Source organism: Larus michahellis, chromosome 7 (assembly GCF_964199755.1).
Source record: "Larus michahellis chromosome 7, bLarMic1.1, whole genome shotgun sequence".
In the NCBI taxonomy this organism is placed as follows: Eukaryota; Metazoa; Chordata; class Aves; order Charadriiformes; family Laridae; genus Larus; species Larus michahellis.
In genome coordinates, this window is record NC_133902.1 from 35,597,081 (window position 1) to 35,619,605 (window position 22,525).

The following is a 22,525-nucleotide window of genomic DNA, read 5'->3' on the forward strand; positions in this document are numbered from 1 at the left end:
ATTAAGTTGTTGCCATTTCTTATGATGGCTCTGGATTGGCTTCATCTTTTATGCCTGTATGTGACTGTCATGATGCCTGATGAACTTACAAGCATGCCGTAAAACCTGGCCTAGTGCCTAAAGTTATCTTTGGACAGCAGTCCACAGACAGCAAATGTGGCAAAGGCTGTCAGAGGCTAAGTAAATCATTGCAATTTGTAAGCTAGAGCCCATTCTCAGTAATGTAAACAGTGAGCGTTTTTCTCAGGGAGAATCATGCAGGATGAGCAGTCACAGAAGTAAGTGTGGATAAAGAATTCCTTAAATGCTGTGTTCAGGGCAGAACAAACCCTCTCTGTTTACCTAAAGGTGTTTTCTTGGTCTTGTTTATACTACTGATCAGATAACGGAACATGTTTACATGGGTCAGTAAAATATTGGAGAATATTTTGAATTCTCTTTCTCTCTTCTCCCTCCCCGCTTCCCCCCCATTCCTTATTAAAACCTGTTTCTCTCACTGACGATCTTCTGGGGGCTTACTCTGATCTGATCCAGTGTGACACTAGCTGCGGTTCTGATGTGCCAATTTCTGTGAATCCTTATGAACGCCAAAAAGCAGAAATGTATTATTTTTGTCAGTTGGCATTTTTCTACTCATATTCCTGCTTATTGGTGTTCCTGAAATTATAATACATCTGGATCCATAATTTAAATGGGATAGAACAAATCAGACTTCGGGATAATTGAAAACATACCAATTAGTTTTAACCGAAGCAATTTCATTATTTTTTTTTTTTCAGTTTAAGGTTTAATAAGATAATTGGAAGCATAGCATTCTTGCAGGGTGTTCCATAGAAGGACGTCTTGGTTTGTTAAGGTGATACTATAAATAACCCCTTACTGGAACTTGCCGTTCTTGGTTGCTGCATGTACTGGTGCTTTTTTTTCTTCCCTTTCTTCCAAAATAGGGGCGTTATAGATTAAGAAAAAAAACTTAAGTTGCCAGGTACAGATATCCATAGAATATCTCTTTTCTTTCAGTGGTTTATATGCTTTGCTGTAATGCCTGCACAGTCATCTGGTCCCTCTATCCATGTCACTTTTCAGCTTGTGTACTTCCTCTGCACAAAGGCTTGTCATCGTTCTTAGGTTTTTGTCAGTAAGTTCAGCTGCTTTTGCTATTGTCATGGTTTAACCCCAGCCGGCAACCACGCAGCCGCTCGGTCACACACACACACCCCCCAGCGGGATGAGGGACAGAATCAGAATGGTAAAAGTGGGACAACTCTTTGGTTGAGATAAAGATGGTTTAATAAGTAAAGCAAAAGCTGTGCACGCAAGCAAAGCAAAGCAAGGAATTCATTCACCACGTCCCATGGGCAGGCAGGTGTTCAGCCACCTACAGGAGAGCAGGGCTCCATTACGCGTAATGGTTACTTGGGAAGACAAACACCATCACTCCAGACGTTCCCCCTTTCCTTCTTCTTCCCCAGCTTTATATGCTGAGTGTGACATCATATGGCATGGAATATCCCTTTGGTCAGGTGGAGTCAGCTGTCCCGGCTGTGTCCCCTCCCAGCTTCTTGCGCACCCCCAGCCCAGTCGCTGGTGGGGTGGTGTGAGGAGCAGAAAAGGCCTTGACTCTGTGTAAGCCCTGCTGAGCAATAGCGAAAACATCTCTGCATTATTGACGCCGTTTTCAGCACAAATCCAAAACATAGCCTCATACTAGCTACTGTAAACAAAATGAACGCTATCCCAGCCAAAACCGGCACAGCTCTGTTAGAAAATTCTTAGGGTTACATTGGTTTGATGTGGCTTTGGTCTCTTCTTTTTTTGCAGGAGTAGAAATAAAAAGATATAAAAATGGCAACAAAGTTGGTCAGAAATATGGCATGGCTTCTGTATGTTATCAAATGGTAGATTCAAGAAGAGCATACAGATGGTCTCGTTTATTTTTAATCCAGTATATAATTAAACTTTGGAGTGTGTGAATTTTTGCCACGTACAACTTTGTGACTCAAGAGCAGAAGGCAGTTGGATAAAGTTCATGGTTTATCATGGATGGCTTTTTCTTCCATAGGAAAATATACTACATTGCTGCTGATGTTGAGCGCTAACTTTTTGTGGGAACGCGAACAGCAAAGTATCACCATCATTCTGCTTAACTATTGGCCATTGTCAAAGCTGGAATCGATCACAGGCTGCCTTGTAAACCAGCTGGCAATGGTACAGTTCTCGGCTCTGGAACCTTAACTGTTGGTCCCCTCCGTGTCAAGAAACCAAGCAATACCCCGCCAGCATTTCTTTTAATCAATTTAGCAGTTGCTTAGTTCATATGCTCCTAGCAAGTTTTTGACTTTTCTGTCTCTTCTTCCCCTGTCTCCCAAAGACACTGAGATTGAGAGATACGAGGAAATAAATAGTTAGCACTGTATATTAATGGCGAGGGGTGTATATGTTGTTCCGCAGTAGGCAAGCCGCAGCAAGGCCACCTCTGCTTGTTAAAAACTCAGTTTTCTGACTTCTAGGATCTTTGAGACGGGTAAGCCCTGAAAAGGTGCTGCTTGCAAACAACCATTTTGCAGAGCTAGCAAATGGAGCAGGAAAGGGATCTGTCTTCAAGTATGGAAAACGCAAACTGCAGATTACTACAGATTGCGCAAACTGTACCCCTGTACAATGACAGTATCACACCCTGGCTGGGGGTTAAGGCCGATTTCTGTGGCAATCGCTCGGGGTAAGGAGTTGCTGTCTTTGTCTCATGAGGCTTACGGTTAGGAGTCTTGCAATGCTTATGAGGTTACAAAATTTGTACATTATTAATTATGAATCCAGGGCCTGGGACGACAAATGGACATTTCAAGATGCCCGAGGACCGGGATTAAAAACTGAAGCGCTTACGCAGCCACTGTAGGGAAATACGCTGCTCACATTCTTGAGTTATCTGGCAAGGCAGCCAAAGCATGTCCCTGTGCTGCTTCTGGCTCAGAGCGCTGGCAACAGTTGCCTGTTTGCTTCATCACAGTTTGTTCTCCTGGGTTTTGCAAACCAACTGCTGACACTCTCACCTACTCTGTGCTGGGAGAAGTTATTTCAGTTGTTTGTACATAAGCAGTTTTCTGGTTCCCTGTAGTCTGTTTATTTTAGTTAAGACAGGCTGCTGCAGTGATGGTTAGCATTGTAATGTGGGTGCTCTGAATGGGGAGTGGAGTTTACGTGCCGCTTTCAAAAGCTTCCCTTCACCTTATGTGCCAGTTCCTGACACTTGCGTCTGAGCACCCTGTCCCATCTCTTCTTCCACGTATAGCCTCTGCACAGGTGATTACTGAAACTATGCTGCAATGGTCCCTTGTATTGAAAGCGTCTCTCATAAGGTACGTCTCCTGTGCTGTGACAGTTAAATATATGTGATGGTATTGCGGTTTACTAGCATTCAGTTTATGTACCTTAGGCTTATATAGTGTATGTGTGTATTATATGTATACACCCAGAATACACATATATATATATAGCACAAGTATAGTACACTAGGTTTTATATATGTGCATATATATACATATGTACTATACACATAGACTATTATGTATGGTACTGTACTACTGTGTATATAGTATATACTACTGTATCTATTACTATATGTGTATGGTATATATGAGCATATATAAAACCTAATATATTTGTACTATACTTCCTGTGATCAGCTACTCAGCTGTTCTTCCAGTCCATATTTCGTCATCTTGTGGACAAATGTTTGTGGGTTTAGTTCTGTAAATAAGAGTAATTGTTTCATAAAAGCAGAGTGAGTCCACGTCTTTGACATGCTCTGAAAGATCTATCAGCACCTTCTGCTTCTAGTCCCAGAAGTTTCTTGGCTGCAACAATGAATACTGGCCTAGCAGGTGTCCTCCTAACCCTAATCTTCAGGCCTTGTCACATCAAAAGGCCTTTCCTTTCAGCAAAGGCATCCTGTGAGAATTAACATCTTAAAAATGGAAATAAACTAGAGGTTTTCTCTAGGATTTTTTTGTGTGCGTGGATTTGTTTTTCCCTGCATCTTTTTGGCTTTTATGGGTTTTTTTTTGTGGAGCTGAAGCTGTACCCTGTGATCATACAATTGGCTGCCAATATCAAAATTCTGTGAGAATTAACATCTTAAAAATGGAAATAAACTAGAGGTTTTCTCTAGGATTTTTTTTGTGTGTGTGGATTTGTTTTTCCCTGCATCTTTTTGGCTTTTATGGGTTTTTTTGTGGAGCTGAAGCTGTACCCTGTGATCATACAATTGGCTGCCAATATCAAACTTCTGCTGATAAATACAGATAGGTATGCGAAGTCCTTGACTAGTTTTGGGTGTGTGCATCTGTCTCCCCCAGTTACAGAAACAGCTGTCTGGCAGGGGAGCTTTTGGAAGACTGGTGCATTGAAGGTACCGCTGGGCAGCACAAGTGAAGTGTGGAAGGAGAGGGTGGCTCTGCCCCAAGAGGAGCTGACACTTGCTGCATTGCCAGAGCCTGCTCTGCCAGACTCCATGCCCGACTCTTACTGATGCTGGAAACTGTGGCAAGCACCAGACAGCCTGCGAGGGTGAGATTGTGTGTTATCTCCCACAGCTGCCTTTGTGTGGGGGAGGGCACTGAAGAGTTACAGCAATAGACAATTTGTTAAAAGCTTGCAATTTTCAGCTTGTTCTGCTAGTGAACTTAGCTATAGCTACATCAGTTAATTATGATAAGAAACCACTATTACCAAAACAATGTTTAATTTAAAAAAAAAAATTTATTTCACACTTCTATACAAATATCCACAGGTAATTTCTAATAATGGAATGATGTAGCACTGCTAGCTGGTATTAAAAAGTTTGAGATAAAAGTATACCAGTGACATGACTTATTTTTCAAGAACTTTCAGTTTAACATGGCTAAGACATTCATGTTCTTAGGCGAGGGGCACAATCTGCTTCTAAATCCAAGGCTACTGGTCAAGCTTCTTAGCCTCTGATGAGCCTGGCTTCTGATACTGCTGAGCCTTTTGGCAAATAAGATAGATAGAATTTTAAAAGCTCAAAAACTGTGTAATAGCTAAATACATGTGTAAGTGTTCATAAAATCAGGGTCACAACATAATAAGATTATTTAGTGGGAAGAAGAAGAGTCTATTAAATGAATGCATTTCCTATAATGATAACTTTTTAAGCGATCACACCTTCCAAGAAGGTATATTCAAAGTTAGTAGTAAAAATAAGACACTTGACGACTGCCCTCCTAGCAGGTTTTTACCCTATGAGGGGAAAAAGTACCAAGAGGTTTTTGCATAGTTCAAATTACTAGCAATTAACATGCACACTTTTTGAGCAGAATTTTGTTTCACACGGAATAAACAATTGTGAACTAAATACTCATTCTTAAATAGTACCAACACTTTAGAACATGGGTAAAAAAGTAAACTCTTTAAATAGTTTCATCAGTTATGTTACAATAACTAAATTACTGATAAACACAACTCGTGGTTCTACTTTTATTAACATTCAGGTATTCAAGATGATTCAGTAGTCTCAACGTGGATAGCTCAGATCCCCGTAGTTAAGGTAAGTTAGGCATTTATAGCCTCCTTCAAGTGCTGTATAACAGTTGCAGTAGTCAATGCCTTTTGCCAAACAGGAAGTCCTTACGAAGCTGGAAAGCTGTTTCCAGAGAACCTCTCACTTTCTTGCAGTAAGTATAAAACTGTATCTAAAGCCCCTACTTCTGCTTGGTGTCCAAATTGTTAAATAGTCTGAAGTAATATACAAACCATGTTACAAGACCCGATAATTCCTATTACATCAAGTTACGAGTATCAGGAAAAAAAGCCCTGTACACATTACTGGAATAAATATTTACATTTTTAGAAAGCATAGGCACCTCCAGTGATGTATTAAAATGCAGTGAAAGCCTCAGGTCTCGTAATCTGAAGTTCAAAAACACAGTGGATTTGAAGGTTCAGTTAAGTCTTTGGCCTAACAGTTAGTCAAAGACAATGATTTATAACAAAAATAAATACAAAAATGACTGAAATATATATATATACAAAAAGTACATCTAGTATTCAAGCCTCTTTTAAAAAAAACCTGTGTATATTTGTTTTGAGCAAGAATCACAATCTGATCTTAAAAAAAAAATGGAGCAACATGACCTATTGCACATGTAATTTAAGATGATGCTTTTTGTTAAACCCTAACTACTGCAGCAGGCAAAGTTTATGACTAAAGTAGATTTGCAGGTCTTCAGATTATACTCAAACAAAGCGTGTTAAGGCCACTGTGTGTTTATAACGGACTGTGCATTGAGGGAAGGATGGAGAACCTGTCTTGACCTTAACCATGCATGCCTTGCACACCTAAGAAGGTTAGGATCACAGGAAAAGGTCTGTGGTAGTGGTTTTGCATATTTTGCAGAAAAGACCCCAGATCAATACAGCATCTTCTAAAGTGTGAGTTAGATTTGAAGGGGAAAAGAGGCAGTCTGGAAATTAAATAATGCAAATAAAGTCTGTTGATGAAGCAATTTTAACTGTGCAAACAAAAGCCTCAATATAAGTAGTAATATCTACAATCAAATGGTGAATGTCCGTAGTGTTCATAGGTCTAACTCCATCAGTATTCCATTAATGAAAACATTACCCTCTATCTGAACTTTGTGGATGGAAAGTATTTTTCCCTAAGAATAACTTTCATTTTCATTCCATTTTGTGAACCACTGTTTTGTCTCAAGGTCTTTGCATTTCCCATCTTTGATCTGTCGCTCTTCTTTTCGAATTCTTACAGCATGGTATCGGGGGACACTGTCTTCGTACCTAGAACGCTGGAAGAACCCGCACTGCGGCAGAGAAGAAAAAGAACAGTTTAGGTGTAAGTTGCTGCCAAAGTACTACAATTATAGAGGCAAGTAAATTCTTCCTTTGCACAAACATACAGCTAAGAAAATTGAAAACAAAAATACGTAGAGCAAAATTGTAGCTTATGTAGCTGTAAAAAATGTGAGCCAACTGGTGTACGTTAGTTGCTCCAACAGCAGCTGAAGACAAATGGCATAGTCTGACAATCCAGTAATCCTCAAAAAATCCAGTAAACCTTAAAAATATTCCACCCACTAACTTTCTAAATTTGTTTCGCAAGTCTTGTAAGTCTTCTTTATAAAGCTGCTCATTCATTTAATGAGATAATTTAATGCTGCACAAAGAAATAGATACAGCTCAGGAAAGCTTGTTTCTCCTCAATCCAAGATAGGTATGTACTTCAGCATCTTCCTGTATGGTGACATGATTTACCTTTAAAAAACCTACAGAAAGATTTCCAGAGCCTTCAAGAAAAGTTACACTAGGGCCTTGTTTTTCAAAGCACCATCTCAACTACAGTCACGAACATGAGTCTTGCTTAGTTAGCATAAAAAACGGATGTAACTTGAAAATTCTGTAATGTGCCATGACACAACTAGATGAAATCCAGTACCGCTTATTTATTTGCCCTGTGGTTCATTATTCAAAGATACTGTAAAAAACTAATTTTATCTATTGAGGAATGGACTGAAATTAATTTTCAAAACAAAATAGAGCTATGGCCACAGTGTTACAAAGATGATAACTGGTAAACACTCAACTTTACAAGCTTATGGGTCACTGATGTCGAGATTAAGGCTAAGAGACATTTGTGCCATCCAGCTGTCATTAGGTACAGCTAGGAATAAAAAAGATTAAAGCAGCAAGGTTTTGTTCATAGTATTTGGGGTGGTGGGGTTTTCTGGTTTTGTTTGGGTTTGTTTTTTTTTTTTTAAATATGTACTAGAACTTCCATGGGACTGAATTTTTAAAAAAAATTACATCCAGACATAGACCAAATCGTTAGACCTCTCTTAGTTAAGACTGCATTAGACATTGTTTTCATGTATTTTAGTTAAGAATTCCTCCCCACCCTGATCCCAAGCATCACTTATTAATATAGTGTACATGCATGTAATATCTTAAGTTGAATAAAGGTTGCTAGGAGCATAAATCATCATGCATCTAGTAGCTTCAGCAGAGGAAAGTGTTCCTAGAAAAGTATACCTTAGAACTGAAGGAAAACAGATGTTTCCACAGTAATTAAATCCTCATTATGAAAACGTCTTTCATTATAAGCAACATTTATCTTTTAGCATGCACTAAAGGTTAGTAAAGCAAGTTTTTTTATCATCCACGTAGTCTTAGCTTTAAATCTTAACTCTGCATTGTTGGTCACTATCTCCCAATCTTAAAAAAAAAAACAAAAAAACACTTACTTGTACTGTTAAAACATAAATTTAAAAAAACCCCCAAACTTAAAAAACATTGCAACAGATCAAGATGTTTTCTAAAGAAATAAACAAAAAGCTTTTTAGACCAAGGTAAACACCTGTGTTTGTTCACGCGCACCAAAAGCTGAAAATCTATCGACAGAACGAGCAAGCAAGTACGATAGTTTGAAATACAAAAGTTAATAGAACATGTGCAGTAAAAGCTTCAGTTAGCCACCGCAACCATAGCATGTGCCACAGCTAAAAATTAAAAAATATCATCAATTACCAATTACAGAAGTAGATCAATACTATGCATCAGAAGTAAGCCTCTCTTTATCAGATGGCTGAGCATGGATCTCAGCCTTGTGATATGTGGCATCGTAATGATCTTTCTTATTTCTCTTGAAGAAACCACACTACAAGGAAGCAAGGCATTTAGTCAATTTTTGTGGACTGGAGGAAGTCAAACCTATTAAAACTGCCTTAAATTACTGAACTATCTTCCAATCTCCCTTCACAGGCAAAAAAAAATAAATCACAATAACTCATCTGTTTCTAGATCTGAGAACTTCTTGGACTAACTCGATCTGTAAAATAATAGAATTGCTTGAGGTAAAGAATATTATTTTAGAGGCATTTTGACAGATTTGTAATGCATCTGTTGTTTTGCATTTTGGTTTTTTTTGGTGTGGTGTGTTTTTTGTTTGTTTTTGTTTGTTTTTTTTTTTTTTTAAGAAAAGCTACTATAAAGTGTGTCCAGAGCAACTAAAGCTTGTTGTCAAGAGCAGAAAGAAGTCTATTCAGAAACCTGTTTGTGGACTAGTGCACAGGATAGACAAAAACATGCAGCAGAACAAAAATGAGTACTGCTTTGACCCGTACAACACAAGCATTTGTCTTAAACCAATCACGTAATTTTCTTTGAAGCACCATCTTTGTCCTTTATAAGATGGCACAGTGTTTGTCATCAAAAGAAGCATTTTAACCTGTCTGTGCATATGTGAAAATGTATTTTCATGTGCAGTAAAACACTAGTAATAATTTAACAGCCCACCCAAAGCATTAATTCATCAGGAAGATTTGCAGCAGGGGCTGGGCATTTATTAGAAAATAGGGAAGTCGGAACTTTCCTGGGAGAAGTAACCTGCAGCAAATGATAGCTCCTCAGCAAAGCCAATTGCTGCAGTTTCTCCAGAAGAAAGTAAGTGACAGACAGGATGTTCTTCTTCACCTCTTCTTTCTTAATAACCTTCTGCTATCCCGTAACAGCAAATACTAACTGCCTGTGCCTGTAAAAACTAAGAATAAAGGACGGCCTTGTTATACTTGGAACCACAATTACTTGTAAAAATGCCAGAGGTAGTTAGAAAAATAGGTACTTTTTTTTTTTCCCTTTTGCAAATTGTTACCTTTTTGTTATACACACTTATTTTCTCCTTTAGGGTTTTCTAAGGTAAAAAGCCAATACTACAGAAATTCACCAACAGACTGGCTATGTATTATTTCTGTATACCTTTTGGTTATTTTCATCCACTAGGAGTTTAATGGTATTTCTAAAGTTCTGAGAACAAAGCCTTGCTAAAACATTTGTAGATAGTTCACATGAAGTTTTACGCCTAACCGCAGAAGCCCCAATTAGCTGTATCCATCCGTATCGAAGTACCTATGGCCTCTGAACATTTCTCTCATGTTTTGCTCAGAGCTCAAAATACTTCCTTTTTGAGGATGTGGAAAAAGAAAATAAAATTATAACAAGTCTTCCCATATAACCATTTTCCTTCCAAACGTTACAAAACTGAGAAACTGATAACGGTAATGTATGTTTTGGGCAGTTTTGCTCTATTTTGAGTCCCAAATGCAAACGAAAATACTTAATCATTTGCTTAATTAGTTTGCTATCTTGTCAGGAACTGTAGACCAGGAAATGTAAAATAACCAGATGAATAAAAACTCACCTTCCACAGTAAGAATACCAACAGCGCAAGCATCAGTATTCCAGCAAAAATAGCCACCGAGATGATCCACCAAGGTACTCCTGTGTAAAGTGCTACTGGTTTTGCAGGGAAGACAGTAACACGCACCTAAAGGAGAGAAAGTATGTGACGATGGAAAGAGCATTTCAGAAGCATCCATGTTTAATATAGAGCTGCAATTTATACAGTCATCTCTTCTCTAACAAGATGACTTCTCTCATCTACAAAATGTTTTTGAAGATAAAGTTGATCAATTTGATATGGTAGTGGATTTTTCCAACCCAATTAAAAGGTAAAAACAATCAGTAATTCAAAGCTCGGTTAAAAAGCTAAACTTTTAGCTACTTGTGTTTTAAAATAGTGGGGATTTTTTGGTGTTTGATATAAACTGGAAACATCACAAGCATAACATACAGTTAGCATCAAGTGTTGAACCTACCTGAGCAGCTTCATTTGTGAGTTTAACGTTCTTCGCTGCAACAGGAACACTGATTGAAGCCCTAACGACAATGTCCAGGTAGTTCATTTTGGAGTATTCCTGTTCCAAAATAAAATACAGACATTAGACACAGAACGGGAAAGAACTCTGACCTTTCAAAAATGTCAGGTAAGAGGACTTACTTCTAAGAAAGTACTGTTCCACAGCCTGGAACGCAGCACAATAGATGCCTTGCTGTCTAAACCCTTCAGGGGACACTTTATGTCCACGCAGCGTGCATTCACATTGCAGTCCTGCAATTACACATTTGTACGTGTAAATAAAGATACATCCTCACAAATTGTTTAAAGCCTCCCCTGCCCCCCCCAAGATTAAAAATTAGATTATATGCATCATATTTATGTGCAAGAACCAAAATCTGTTTGTACTGACAGCAATAGGGAAATACAATGAAGATGCTATTGCCTTTTTATTTCAATGTAGTAACCACACAGGGATACTTTCCTATTTCTTTCTCATCAGTAGATAATGGTCAAATTTTAAAAGCATCGATACTTGGATTTAAGATAAAAACAAAGCAAAGAGATACCTTCTTTCACCCTGATAAACTCAGAAAAACCCTGTAGTGAGTGCAGGGGGAGGTATGTGACAAGACTTTAGTTGGGGCAATAGGCTTACCAAGGTCTTGTATTTTCTTTCTGAGAATAAAGAAAAGGCCTTGCTGTCTGTAATCTGCTTCTCTGCAACCTCACGTTTCCTTCTTGAGTTATGGGATTCCTAAAAGAGAAAGAAAGGAAAAAAAACCCACACAACAAAACATTAAGAGAGTTTAATAGTTTATCATAAGTGTCTCTGAATTCTGACCCCATACAAGCAGAGAAACAAGCTCAAGACTATTTTCTTGTTCCAAGATCAGCACGTGAGTGACATCATTATATATCCCTACTTATCTACATTTATTGCTAATAGTAGAGTCAGGACAACTACCAGGTTTTGAGATTACCTAAAGAAAGGTCAACTGACTTCTTTCTTTAATAGGTCAAGGGGGGGGGTTAGATTTACAAAGCTTTCGATGCTATTTCCATTTTTGTTCTATATAAAGGGTATTAATGTTACTATGCTAAAGAATAAGATTGTGCTATGATCAGTAGATGCATTTTTTTTTAAACTGTGTATTAATTGTACTCATTGAAAGTTTCATTAACTAATGTAGTGATCTGACAAGAATGGGTTTATGTGCATGAAGTTTTAATGTGAAAATTAGAACTCCTAAATGATTTTAAGATTATATGAAAAAAAATAACGAATCCTCAGGGTTTAGGGAAAAAATCTTGCTAGATAGGCACAATGAAGGGCTATGAAACTTGCTCGAGAAATTCTTTTTATCATATTTGTTGTAAATGAGTAAATTTAAATGCAAGCCCTTTCTCTTTAAAAAACTGCATGGAATTCCCCCAGGCTGGGGAGATGCTTACTGTTGTTTATTGTTTTTCTGTGTAAGAACTCAATCAGTTTTCAATAATGCTGATGAAATTCATTAAAGCAAACAGCGACTTCAGCATATGACAGCAGTGCCCATTGCAAAACCAGACACCCTGACATAGCATCTATCCTTCAGCATGTTATCCTCTTTAGCTGTTACAAAGTCTCCTAATAAGCTTAAGACTTGATACGTTCTTCATGTATTGTGCTCACACTCAAGACAAAAAAAAGTCCTTGTGGAGGCAAGCTCTTGTGCCCTACTGTCACGTGCTGCGGTGCTTCCACGGTGTGCTAATTCAGGAACAGAAGACAGGGTAACATACCGCAACACGCAAACTATTGATTTCATTCTCGGGTTGGCAGGAGACTTTTTCCAAGCCTTTGGAATCTATTTTCATCAAATAGAGCAGCCATTTGCCATTACTAATTTCTTTCGGCCATTGGATGTCCAGGGAAGCGGTACCAAATGTTTTCAGTGGTCTGCCCAAATTAGTTACCTGTTAAAACAAACAGTCTTTAAACTGTGAAATACTTTTTAAAGGGATTTTCTTCTCAATGGAAGGTGTTATTGACTTGGGCAACTTTTAAACATGCAGCTAACAGGAAATTTAAAAGCAGATGAAAGACGGTCAAAACAGCATAAAGACAAAGCATATACTGAAACTAGCACACTCAGATAGCAAGTAAATAGAGAGTTTAAACATATAACGATTAAAATTCCCTAACGTGAACTTTAAGCTGTTGATTTTTAGAAATCTGTCTTCATGTGAAACAATTACAACTCCAATTCAGAGTTAACAAATCATTCAATTACATAACTCAGGCAAATTGCAAGTTTATGAGGAACTCTGACACAGAAAGATAACCAGCTCTTGCTCTCCTAAGTCTGAACAGTTGTTTCTCAACATGTTTTTTGCTTTCTTAGTGTTGCTGTTCATGATAGGAAGTCTAAAACAGATACTCTATCTGTTTATACTACTTTAATACATGCATGTAGGTACAGACGGAAGTAAAGGACTGACAGAGATGGACTTTCATCCTCACAAACTACAGCGGGGCTTGCATTAACGGTGTAGAAAAAGCAACACACTTTCTGATAAACCAAGATTTTACAGAACCAACATGGTCTCTCCCAGCCTTCTTGATTTATTAATTAGGCAGAAGACCAAAAGAGTGAAATAGACCCACACATTCAAAGTGGCTCCTGCAGCGTCCCCCTGTGCTTGCTGAATCCTGCATGCAGGAAGTACCCACGCTCGCCGTCTGTGTGCCTCAGCCAACACCTGGGCATGCCACAGTGAGCATTCTGGGTTTAAATCTTGTTCCCTTCCTGCGCAGGGTTTCATGCTGTACAACTGAACGTGCATGAACTGCTCCAAAAAACAAAAAGCGTACAGCCAGCCTCAGGCCACTTCCTCAAAAGATGATCGTAAAACATCAAGGCCTAAAGAAGCTCTAGTCTGCAGTCAGACTGCATGTTCTGATTAGGAAGTCAGGATTTTGGGACAAGAAAAGCCAATTTTAAATCCAGAAACCTTTCCAAGTATTCGTATGCATAAAGAGAGAAGCTGTTCATTCGATTAAAAGCAGTGGTTGGCATTAATCTAAATTACTCACTCTGAATTCATATTCTATGAGGTTTCCAATATCATCTTCAGATTTCATAGCACTCTCACCAACGATGTTACCTCCAAAATATACCTGAGAAGGCTTAGCAACTCTGTTCAGGTGGGGGTGGGGAAGGAGAATAATCAGATTTTAATGAAGTCTGCAGCAAAACTGTCGTCCCCACCCCCCCCACCATTTGTTACGCTGTCAACACTTACCCAGCGAGTGATAAAAGCAATTCAAGAACCACTTTAGCACTAGCTGTAATTGGAGTCAAATTAACTTGAGTGCTTGTTCTACAATGAAAAGGAAACAATGCTGTTTATTTTACAAATTTAGTGGTTTTCACTTTACTATTAAGTTGCTTTTGTGTATTGAACAAATTAATTTGAAATGTTTACAACTTTATATAAAAACATAGCATGCACATACAAAGAACACTTACGTTTCCAACTTCAGATTAATGTCCAAGTCTGTTGTATCAACATTAACTTTAGTGGTACTTAAGATCAGGTAAAAGGTTACCTAGACAAGAAATAACATCCATGAAATATGTAAACATTTTATAGAATATATTAGTATATGCAATATTATAGAAATACGACATCAAGTTCTAGAGTTAAAAAGGCAGATCCCAAAACAAATGTCCAGTTATGACACACAGAAACTTTGGATGACTGCAGTCAGGATTTTATAACTCAAGTGAAATAGGTACAACTTACGTTGGAATTTCTTTTGAAAGGATTTCCAAGTTCACACTCCGCTTGAGAACCATTTTGGTTGGCACCACATGTTAGCTGTTTTTCCTGATTAAACAGAATACATTCTTAAGTAAAAATATGCAGAAAATATTTCAAAATTTTAATATCTTTTTTCTTAAAAATACTTACAGGATAACCCCTCATCTCCCTGAATGCAGAATACGTCAGACTGTCTGGAAAAGTTGCAATTAGTTTAGCTTCATAGGCATCTTCACCATCTTTTTGTGGATTTTTTGCATCAGATGGATTGTTTGTCACTGTTATTTCCAGGGCAATATCTTTCTGATCTTTCAGAACAAGCACTGGCATGCTGTTTTCACTACAGGAACAGAGTATACAGGGTTGTGTGCGTTAGGAAAACAAACATGTATGAAAGTTTGCTTCTTACTATAGTTTACCCAAATGTAATTCCCTCTATTAGGGAAGAATTACTGTAAGACCATAAACGCATGAATGGTCATAAGTTTTTTTTCCCAGACAAGTATTTCGTCTCTGAAAGTGGCCAGCAGTTAGCAGGATACAACAGACTGATACACCCCTCAAGTAATCAAGAGTTGATATAGTATTTCTGAACCAGCACTTGTTTAATAGTGATTAATTTTCTCTGAATAAATCAACTGTCCTACTTTCTTTTTGTAAAGTATACACGCTTTTGGTTTCCGAGTCAGATTGTGGCACTCACTGCTAAAGGTGACTGACGACAATAAGTAAACACACTTCCTTTTTTTGTTTGTTATACACCTCCTTTCTCATTTCACTGGCCCTCCAGGGAGGAAGGATGCAGCGGGACATTAAGTGCGTGTTACGGCAAAGTGATTTCTCTGTTCAGTTCTCTGTAACTGCTTGTCTTGGGCTACTAGACTATGGTATATCACGTTGTCATACTCGCAATCAAATTTCATCTCAAAAATAGTGAACAGTAGCACATAATAAACTTCCACAAGGCTGGTTTAGAATCTCATTTCCACAGGGGTTAGAACCCTTTTTTTCTAACTTTTAGCCCACACCTGCACAGTTGTGGCCACTTTGTACCTGCTGGGCTCGGTACCATCCCTCTTCTTCTAAAGCTCATTCCTGCTCCCCCGGCTTCCTCACCCTGACAGATCAGTAAGTAGTACCTACACAGGCCCGTGTTTGGCAGATTAACAGAACAAAGCTGCTCTACCTCCCAAAATCCTCTCCTGAAAGTTATTTTAAGCACTTGTTAATAATTTGATTTTTAGCAATGCACTAATCAAGGCTTACATCGGTAAATAAGTAAACCTGTCTTCATTTCCTTCTCTAGTACAGAACCGGTACTGAAGTTTCAGATTGCTGTGACATTCATTGTCTTCTCCACATCCTTCTTTTAAGAACTCCACCTAAATAAAACAAAAGCATTTTTACTGCACGCCACATGATACTAGCTTAAAACAAGATTTCTGATGTGCACGGCGTAAAGCATCTACAGGGAACTCAGAGACACTTTCCTGGATGAGTATGATTTTAACCTGACCCTTCTTGTCTGTCAAGGGAGTTTTTCTTTGTGAGACATAGCCCTTGATGCTGAGAATTTAGACTTTTAAATGTGACTAAAAGACAGAGTTAGATAATTCTATGTGAGAGGTATGCTTCTAACAAGGAAAAACATCCTTAAGTCTGATTCTTCAGTGAGCACTGAGGAAACGAGATCTTTTACCCGAGATATTCCCTCTCTTTTACGTCACTGCTGCAGAGCTCTAATGCTGTTAGAGCATCCTAACTGTGGAAGAAGTAGACTGGACATTAGTTTGTGATGTGGATAAGCATTCACAGCAGGAGGCGATGGATAAGCCAGCACTGTGCCCTTGTGGCCAAGAAGGCCAGTGGTCTCGTGGGGTGTATTAAAAAGAGCGTGGCCAGCAGGTTGAGGGAGGTCATCCTCCCCCTCTGCTCTACCCTGGTGAGGCCACATCTGAAGTACTGTGTCCAGTTCTGGGCTCCCCAGTTCAAGAAAGACTGGAGAGAGTCCAATGGGAGGGCCACAAAGATGATCAAGGGACTGGAGCATCTCTCTGATGAGGAAAGGCTGAGAGACCTGGGGCTGTTTAGCCTGGAGAAGAGAAGACTGAGGGGGGATCTCATCAATGCTGATCAATATCTAAAGGGTGGGTGTCAGGAGAATGGGGCCAGACTCTTTTCAGAGGTGCCCAGTGACAGGACAAGGGGCAACAGGCACAAACTGGAACACAGAAAATTCCATCTCAACATGAGGAAAAACAGCTTTCCTTTGAGGGTGGCAGAGCCCTGGCACAGGCTGCCCAGAGAGGTGGTGGAGTCTCCTTCCCTGGAGATAGTCAAAACCCGCCCGGACACGTTTCTGTCCAACCTACTCTGGGTGACCCTGCTCTGGCAGGGGGTTGGACTAGATGCTCCAAAGGTCCCTTCCAACCCCTACCATTCTGTGATTTCCATTTTTAATCAAAAGTACATTTCACCCTAAACTTGTTGGGGAGAGAAAAAAAAAATACCTAGCAGCTATACCATCTTCACTTTTGTTGCAAAAGAAACACAGGATCTAGTTCATAACATTTTGTAACAAGTTCATACCAAAATATAAAATATAAGCCAGTATAAAATATAAGTCCAGTGCCACCCCAGTTATTTCCTTTTGTCATAATTTAGGTTTCTACAGTCTTTAAAATTCAGTGATTTATCGAAGTGCAGATTTATGGGAAAATGTGACATCAGACTTACTTTTGTGGTCTTTGTCTCAGATTCATTTGAATTTAGAATTGGTATAAGATCCGGAAGCGCTCGCTCTTTTCTTGGGGACGGTGAGCTAGACTCCAGGCCGGCAATTTTAACACTGACTGATATTGGAATGGGGCGTAGCTTATCTTTAATTTTTTCCTGTTAAAATATTTTAAATGGCATAGTTAGTGAACAGCACAGAGAAGAAAACAAAAAGACTAGCTTTTGATATATATTTTAGAATAAGCTGTAAAGTAAAATCTTTGCTGCTACATTTCACAGTATTAAAACTATTCACCACACAGAAAGCCAGCATTTTCTAAAAACGTGCAAGAACCCAAGGAGCCTAGCCCTGCTGTCTTGTCTGTTTTTTCTGGCTTCCCGATCTGATGATTTCTCTCACCATTAAGAATTCCCAGGAATAACAGGTGGTAACTTGGGCAAGTGAAATTCACACTACAACAGTAAAATAACACACTTTCTCCCTATTGTGTAAGTTCAAGCTCTTTAATTTGCTGTGGTCAAAAGCACCTTGGAGGCTCATTTACGGCTGAGCTGTGGCTGGGAATCTGTTCGGCTTCTGGAGCGATGCCGCCCTTAAGGGCCAGTGTAGCAGCCAAGTCAGAGAGCACGTACCAAGCTTTCTCGTCCTGCCCATTCATCCCCTCCAAAATCCCATTGGGTTAAAATTCTTTTCCTAGCCAGCCACACCATTAAATTCTATAACAATTACTTCCACTGGAAACTGCTCTCCATTTTTGGCATTTATTCCCTCTGTATTGTCCTAAATTAGTTCAGCTCTGTGGACCTCCAGAGCATGCTGCAGTGGCTACAACTTTTATTCGTACTTTGTAAGATGGGCAACAGGAGGAAGCAGCTTGTGTGCAGGGAATAGTAAGGTACTACTTAACTACGGTCGTTTGCTAGTTTTGAAGCTTTATATTGCACGTGACTTTTAAGTTCTATACAAAGGTACCGTGAGGCTGAAAAAAAAGAGCATGCTTTTGTTTTAAAGGGATGTAAATGAAATAAAAATAAAATACTCTGCCTTACCTGCAGTACAAGCTTGGTGGTCACACACTCTTTGGAGTTCTGCCCCCTTAGGGTTGTACTTGCAGTAAACTGATCAGACAGGTGGTCTTTAAACCGTACCCTAGACGGCAGGCCTAACTGCCGCCTCTCGTTTTCGGCTTCAAACGTATAGTTGATCTCTATGAAGAAATAAAGTAGGTCACTATAAAAGAAGATCCCTTGCCTTATTAAAAACGACTTCAATTTCTTCAGGTATGATCTTACAACGTTATTCTAGAAAACTGTTTCAGCCAGCGCGGGGCTTTGCAAACTGTTTTCAGTTATTTACAATGCTTTCTCCATCTGTCAGTTTTGTCCCTGTCCAGTTGAGGGCCTGGTGCCCTGTGCATGTATTTAAAGGAAACTTCTAAACCAAATCCTTTTATTCCAGAAGCACCCCATTGCTTTCCCAGCACGTAGAGCTGGCGGGAGGAGCTGTAATAGCTGCTGTGGAGCCAGTAGAGGGCTGATGCACACAACTTTGGAAGTACTCTCACTCACCCGTCCTTGATTGCTGCTTTGTCCCAAAGAGCACCTACGCAGCCAGCAGGATTTTGAGGTCAAGGTAGACTGTTAATTTTAACACTGAAAGCAAAAGCGTGACTAGAGCTTTCTAGTTGATGCTGAGGTATCTTTTGATAGATCTGAACTCTGTGCATCTTTTAATCATCTCTGTATTCATTGAGCTAATTCAACGTTGCAAGGATGGGAACGGCACACGGTGTGCCAGACAATGGATTTTACAACTGAGAAAATGCAAGACATCAAAGGAGGAGAAGGAAGTTTGGGCTTAAAATTCTTCTAATTTCCTCTCAAAATGGTGCAGTTTTCTGAGGTGTAGTAACAGCAGCATTGTAGTAAGACATAAGAAACTAATGCTTCACATTTTTAACTACATTTATGGCACAGTCTTCCAGGCTCCTATTTATACGAAGATTTTTTATTTCAGTTACTGATTTCCACAAAACCATTTTCATTGATTCAGAACACTGTTTTACAGGATAAGTCTACAATAAGAAATAGTGCTTATTAATGATATATAAAATGGGCTTTTAAAACTATTTTCTAAAGCAACAGTAGCCTAAAGAAGCAAAATGTTTTTGATCTGTAGGGCAGCCTTATATTACCTAGAAAGCTTCAGTTCAGTCTGTCATCCACAGAACTTCCTAACACGTGACTCTAAATATGTGTTACCCTAAATACAGATAGTGCAATAGCTGATTGACCTCAGTATTGAGGCCCGCGTCAAATTTGACAGTCACAGTCTGAGATGAGTCACTATAATTTGAGTACTGTTCTTCCCTGATAACACTCTAAAGAAATAACAAAAACCAAACCACGTGACAAACAGATCAAAAATATTATCTTCAAAACTTACTTATTCTTGGATTTAAATCATTGGGGTTTGCAGTATATTGAAAACATGCTTCCACATCCATCCTGTAAAAAAGCACCAAGAAATTAATATTAACCTAAAAAAGGCACGGTCCAACAGACTGAAAAGTTTTAATAGTCCATTGACTGATACTATCAGTGTCATGACTGTGGTTTTCATGCTAGAACAGTAACTTGTTGCTTACTAAACTGAATTACAAAGCAAGAAAAAATGGTTAATAAGCTATTAGGAAAAAATAGTTTCTGGCATTTGCTCTTACATCTCTGCTCACGAGAAAGCTGTTCAAGTTAACATACTTGTAAGCGTTAAAAGTCTTAAGTGACAAAGTGACATTCATTTTCAAAAATGGGCATTTGCAACAGAACATATTCCACACCTTGTCTTTGGCACAGCAGTCATAACAAATTGAAGAAGTCAAGATGATCACGTGTAGATACATTTGCTTAACCTGCACGAGTGTCATGTCCCTTCACTGGAACATCATCCCTGACTGAATGAATTTGGACAACGGAAAACTCAGTACACCGCGGCTTCTGATATAACAGATTTTTTAGATTTACCATATTCCGCTAGGGTCCTCAGGGTTCTTTTTCTTTAGATCAATTCTGTGAGGCTGTACTGTAATGTTTCTTCTAATGCTTATCACAGGCCGAGATCTTCATTTGAGGGAAAAATGGGGAATGAAAAGACAGGGTAGAAAAAGAAGGGAAAGTTTCTGTTAAGATTAATGAAATAATTCATGTAGAATGCCAGATGCCCTCTGTCCCTGCACTGATTTGCAACAAAGACACCCCAGGAAACACAAGAGTTTGGCTTTGATAATGGTTAGAAACAAAAGAAAACTACTTAAAGCTAAGCAAAGCACATCACAAAAAACAACTACAGTTGTATTAAATGCCTGACAGGGAAGTAAGTACCTTAGTGTGGTGGTGTGGTTGTCATTTTATACACATATAAAAAAACCTGGAAAAGTCAAAGTGATGGTTCCCACACCAATGGTAATTCAGCCCCTGTGAAGAACTGTAGGTACTAAAGTTCATTCAAATTAATGCTCACACCAGCGTTGGGTGGCTGTGGGAAACGATGTTTTCATTTCCCAACTCCTCTGCGTGTGGGCTGTAATTGTAATTCAGTCTGACAACTTGGAAGGGACAAGAAAAGAGAGTTCAGGTGAACAAATGAATGAGCTGATCCTGCTGTCCTCGAAGCATCTAAGGGTTGGTTAAAATGGCCATTAAGCCACCTCCATCTATTCTAGCAATTTTCTTTTAACTGGGCCATCCCTTCACTGTTTGTCACCATAAAGGTTTTCATTCTCACCTTTGTAAAAGTTTTTGTACCGCTCCTTTTGAGTAAGACAAACACTGAATAGTCTAACCAACTTCCCTTCCACCTACTCTGTTCTCTTCCACAAGCAAGAGGAGCTGCTTTTGTTGGGGCTGTTTCAGTGTATTTAAGAACACTCCAGTTATGTACACAGATACGATACACCTTAGAGATGGCATCATCAAAAAATTGTAGGAAAGATCATTTTGGCTGAAAGGTAGAGTTGTTTTCATGCTCAAAATCGAGATAAACAGTTTTGGAGTTTCTGCTTCTCCTCCTTTGGGACCTGACAGCGACCACCAAAGACCTGAACTTGATGCAGCATTCACAGCGCTGATGAGGAGACAGTCCTTTCCTCCTCATTACTAGTGATTCAACTTAACAGTATATTAAACTGGGGAAAAAGCAGAGGTCTGCAGAAGACCGTTGCCTCATCCCTAATTAAGGCATGTGCTATGGAAATACAAAAGGATCTTCACAGATCCACAGAAGAAAAGGGCTTCTTCACAGCTGTTCCATGGGACGCCACTGCAACCTCAGCAAGGCCATGCGCCTCGCCGCTTTCGCATCCTCAGCTACAAAAGAGGGGTTTGGTTTGGTTTGATTCTATCTTCAATAAAGCAGGATTAGATTTATTGAACAGCAGCAAACAAAAGCTCTAGCAAATGTATCAGTTAACTCCCCGTCATCAGGCAAAAGAATTACTCATCACCCTTAATTCCATCAAAGGACACGGGCATCCAGGTAAGTTACCACAGGGCAAAGCCGGGGGACGGACAGACGACACACAGCAGCGCTCCACAGTAACTGCCCCCGATCACCCTCTTACCCTGCACTGATTGTAAGGCAGCTTCTCAACAAGAAGAGGGGTATAAAGTAACAAACCAATTTATGGAATTCTGCCCCGGCCTGCCCCCTCCCAGGAATTTCCAACTCCCAAAAGGAAAAATATACTCCAGGCCAAACAGCTTTTAGTTACTTCTGAGCAGTTTGTCTAAACCCAAAACTTTGGTGTAATTAGTTACAGTTCTGTGTAAAATACCTGAACACGGATACAGAATCTGAAAGGGAACCAACAGCAATATCAGGGTAGGAATTTTTATCCAGGTCCATGTTTCCAGCAATAGAGTAACCAAAGAAATTCGTGCCTGTTTTTTCACCATCAAGAATCTAAAGAGCAAACATATTGATGGAATTCAGACATTTAAAAACTAAAAAACTATAAAAGTTAAAAAAGTAACAAGTGAAGATCATTGTCTTATGGCCAGAAAATTAAAAAAAAAAAAAAAAAAAAAAGAGAGAAGAGATACAAGGAAGCAGGACCCCTGTGTTCAGGTAAATGACACTGAAGTACCAAGATGATTTGATTTTCTTCCAAGAAGTTACTTTGCAAATAGCAGTGAGTACCACAAATGACTGTTTTGCATAGAAATGTTGCCTAGCTTATCTTTATTTATAGTATTTATGCAGTATAGGCACTGGAAACT

General features: G+C 39.1%; 1 protein-coding gene and 1 long non-coding RNA gene across 8 annotated transcripts in view; one reads left to right on the top strand and one right to left on the bottom strand.

The window, feature by feature from the left end:
• Positions 1 to 22,094, top strand: part of LOC141746169 (uncharacterized) — a 24,375-nt gene extending 2,281 nt beyond the window's left edge. Inside the window, exons 2-5 of one of the 4 annotated variants that reach the window (XR_012588252.1) lie at positions 4,356 to 4,566; positions 5,511 to 5,566; positions 6,785 to 6,901; positions 15,819 to 17,444. This is a non-coding gene — a long non-coding RNA (uncharacterized LOC141746169). Of the gene's footprint in view, positions 1 to 4,355; positions 4,567 to 5,510; positions 5,567 to 6,784; positions 6,902 to 10,234; positions 11,914 to 14,664; positions 15,479 to 15,818; positions 17,445 to 18,707 lie in introns of those variants that run through there. The other 3 variants (XR_012588251.1, XR_012588253.1, XR_012588254.1) reach the window with 3 other exon arrangements.
• The window catches only part of ITGA6 (integrin subunit alpha 6), a 52,559-nt gene continuing 34,772 nt past the window's right edge, over positions 4,739 to 22,525 (bottom strand). For 3 of the 4 annotated variants that reach the window (XM_074594122.1, XM_074594124.1, XM_074594123.1), the window contains 17 exons: positions 22,081 to 22,208; positions 20,273 to 20,368; positions 19,695 to 19,756; positions 18,299 to 18,456; positions 17,249 to 17,404; positions 15,779 to 15,894; positions 14,663 to 14,852; positions 14,495 to 14,578; positions 14,218 to 14,297; positions 13,991 to 14,068; positions 13,782 to 13,884; positions 12,488 to 12,661; positions 11,361 to 11,459; positions 10,865 to 10,975; positions 10,683 to 10,781; positions 10,226 to 10,351; positions 4,748 to 6,836 (listed from right to left, as the gene is read on the bottom strand). In XM_074594122.1, coding sequence (XP_074450223.1) covers positions 6,678 to 6,836; positions 10,226 to 10,351; positions 10,683 to 10,781; positions 10,865 to 10,975; positions 11,361 to 11,459; positions 12,488 to 12,661; positions 13,782 to 13,884; positions 13,991 to 14,068; positions 14,218 to 14,297; positions 14,495 to 14,578; positions 14,663 to 14,852; positions 15,779 to 15,894; positions 17,249 to 17,404; positions 18,299 to 18,456; positions 19,695 to 19,756; positions 20,273 to 20,368; positions 22,081 to 22,208 — 2,019 coding nt within the window. In that variant the 3' untranslated portion in view covers positions 4,748 to 6,677. Of the gene's footprint in view, positions 6,837 to 8,556; positions 8,687 to 10,225; positions 10,352 to 10,682; positions 10,782 to 10,864; positions 10,976 to 11,360; positions 11,460 to 12,487; positions 12,662 to 13,781; positions 13,885 to 13,990; positions 14,069 to 14,217; positions 14,298 to 14,494; positions 14,579 to 14,662; positions 14,853 to 15,778; positions 15,895 to 17,248; positions 17,405 to 18,298; positions 18,457 to 19,694; positions 19,757 to 20,272; positions 20,369 to 22,080; positions 22,209 to 22,525 lie in introns of all 4 variants that reach the window. The other variant, XM_074594121.1, reaches the window with a different exon arrangement.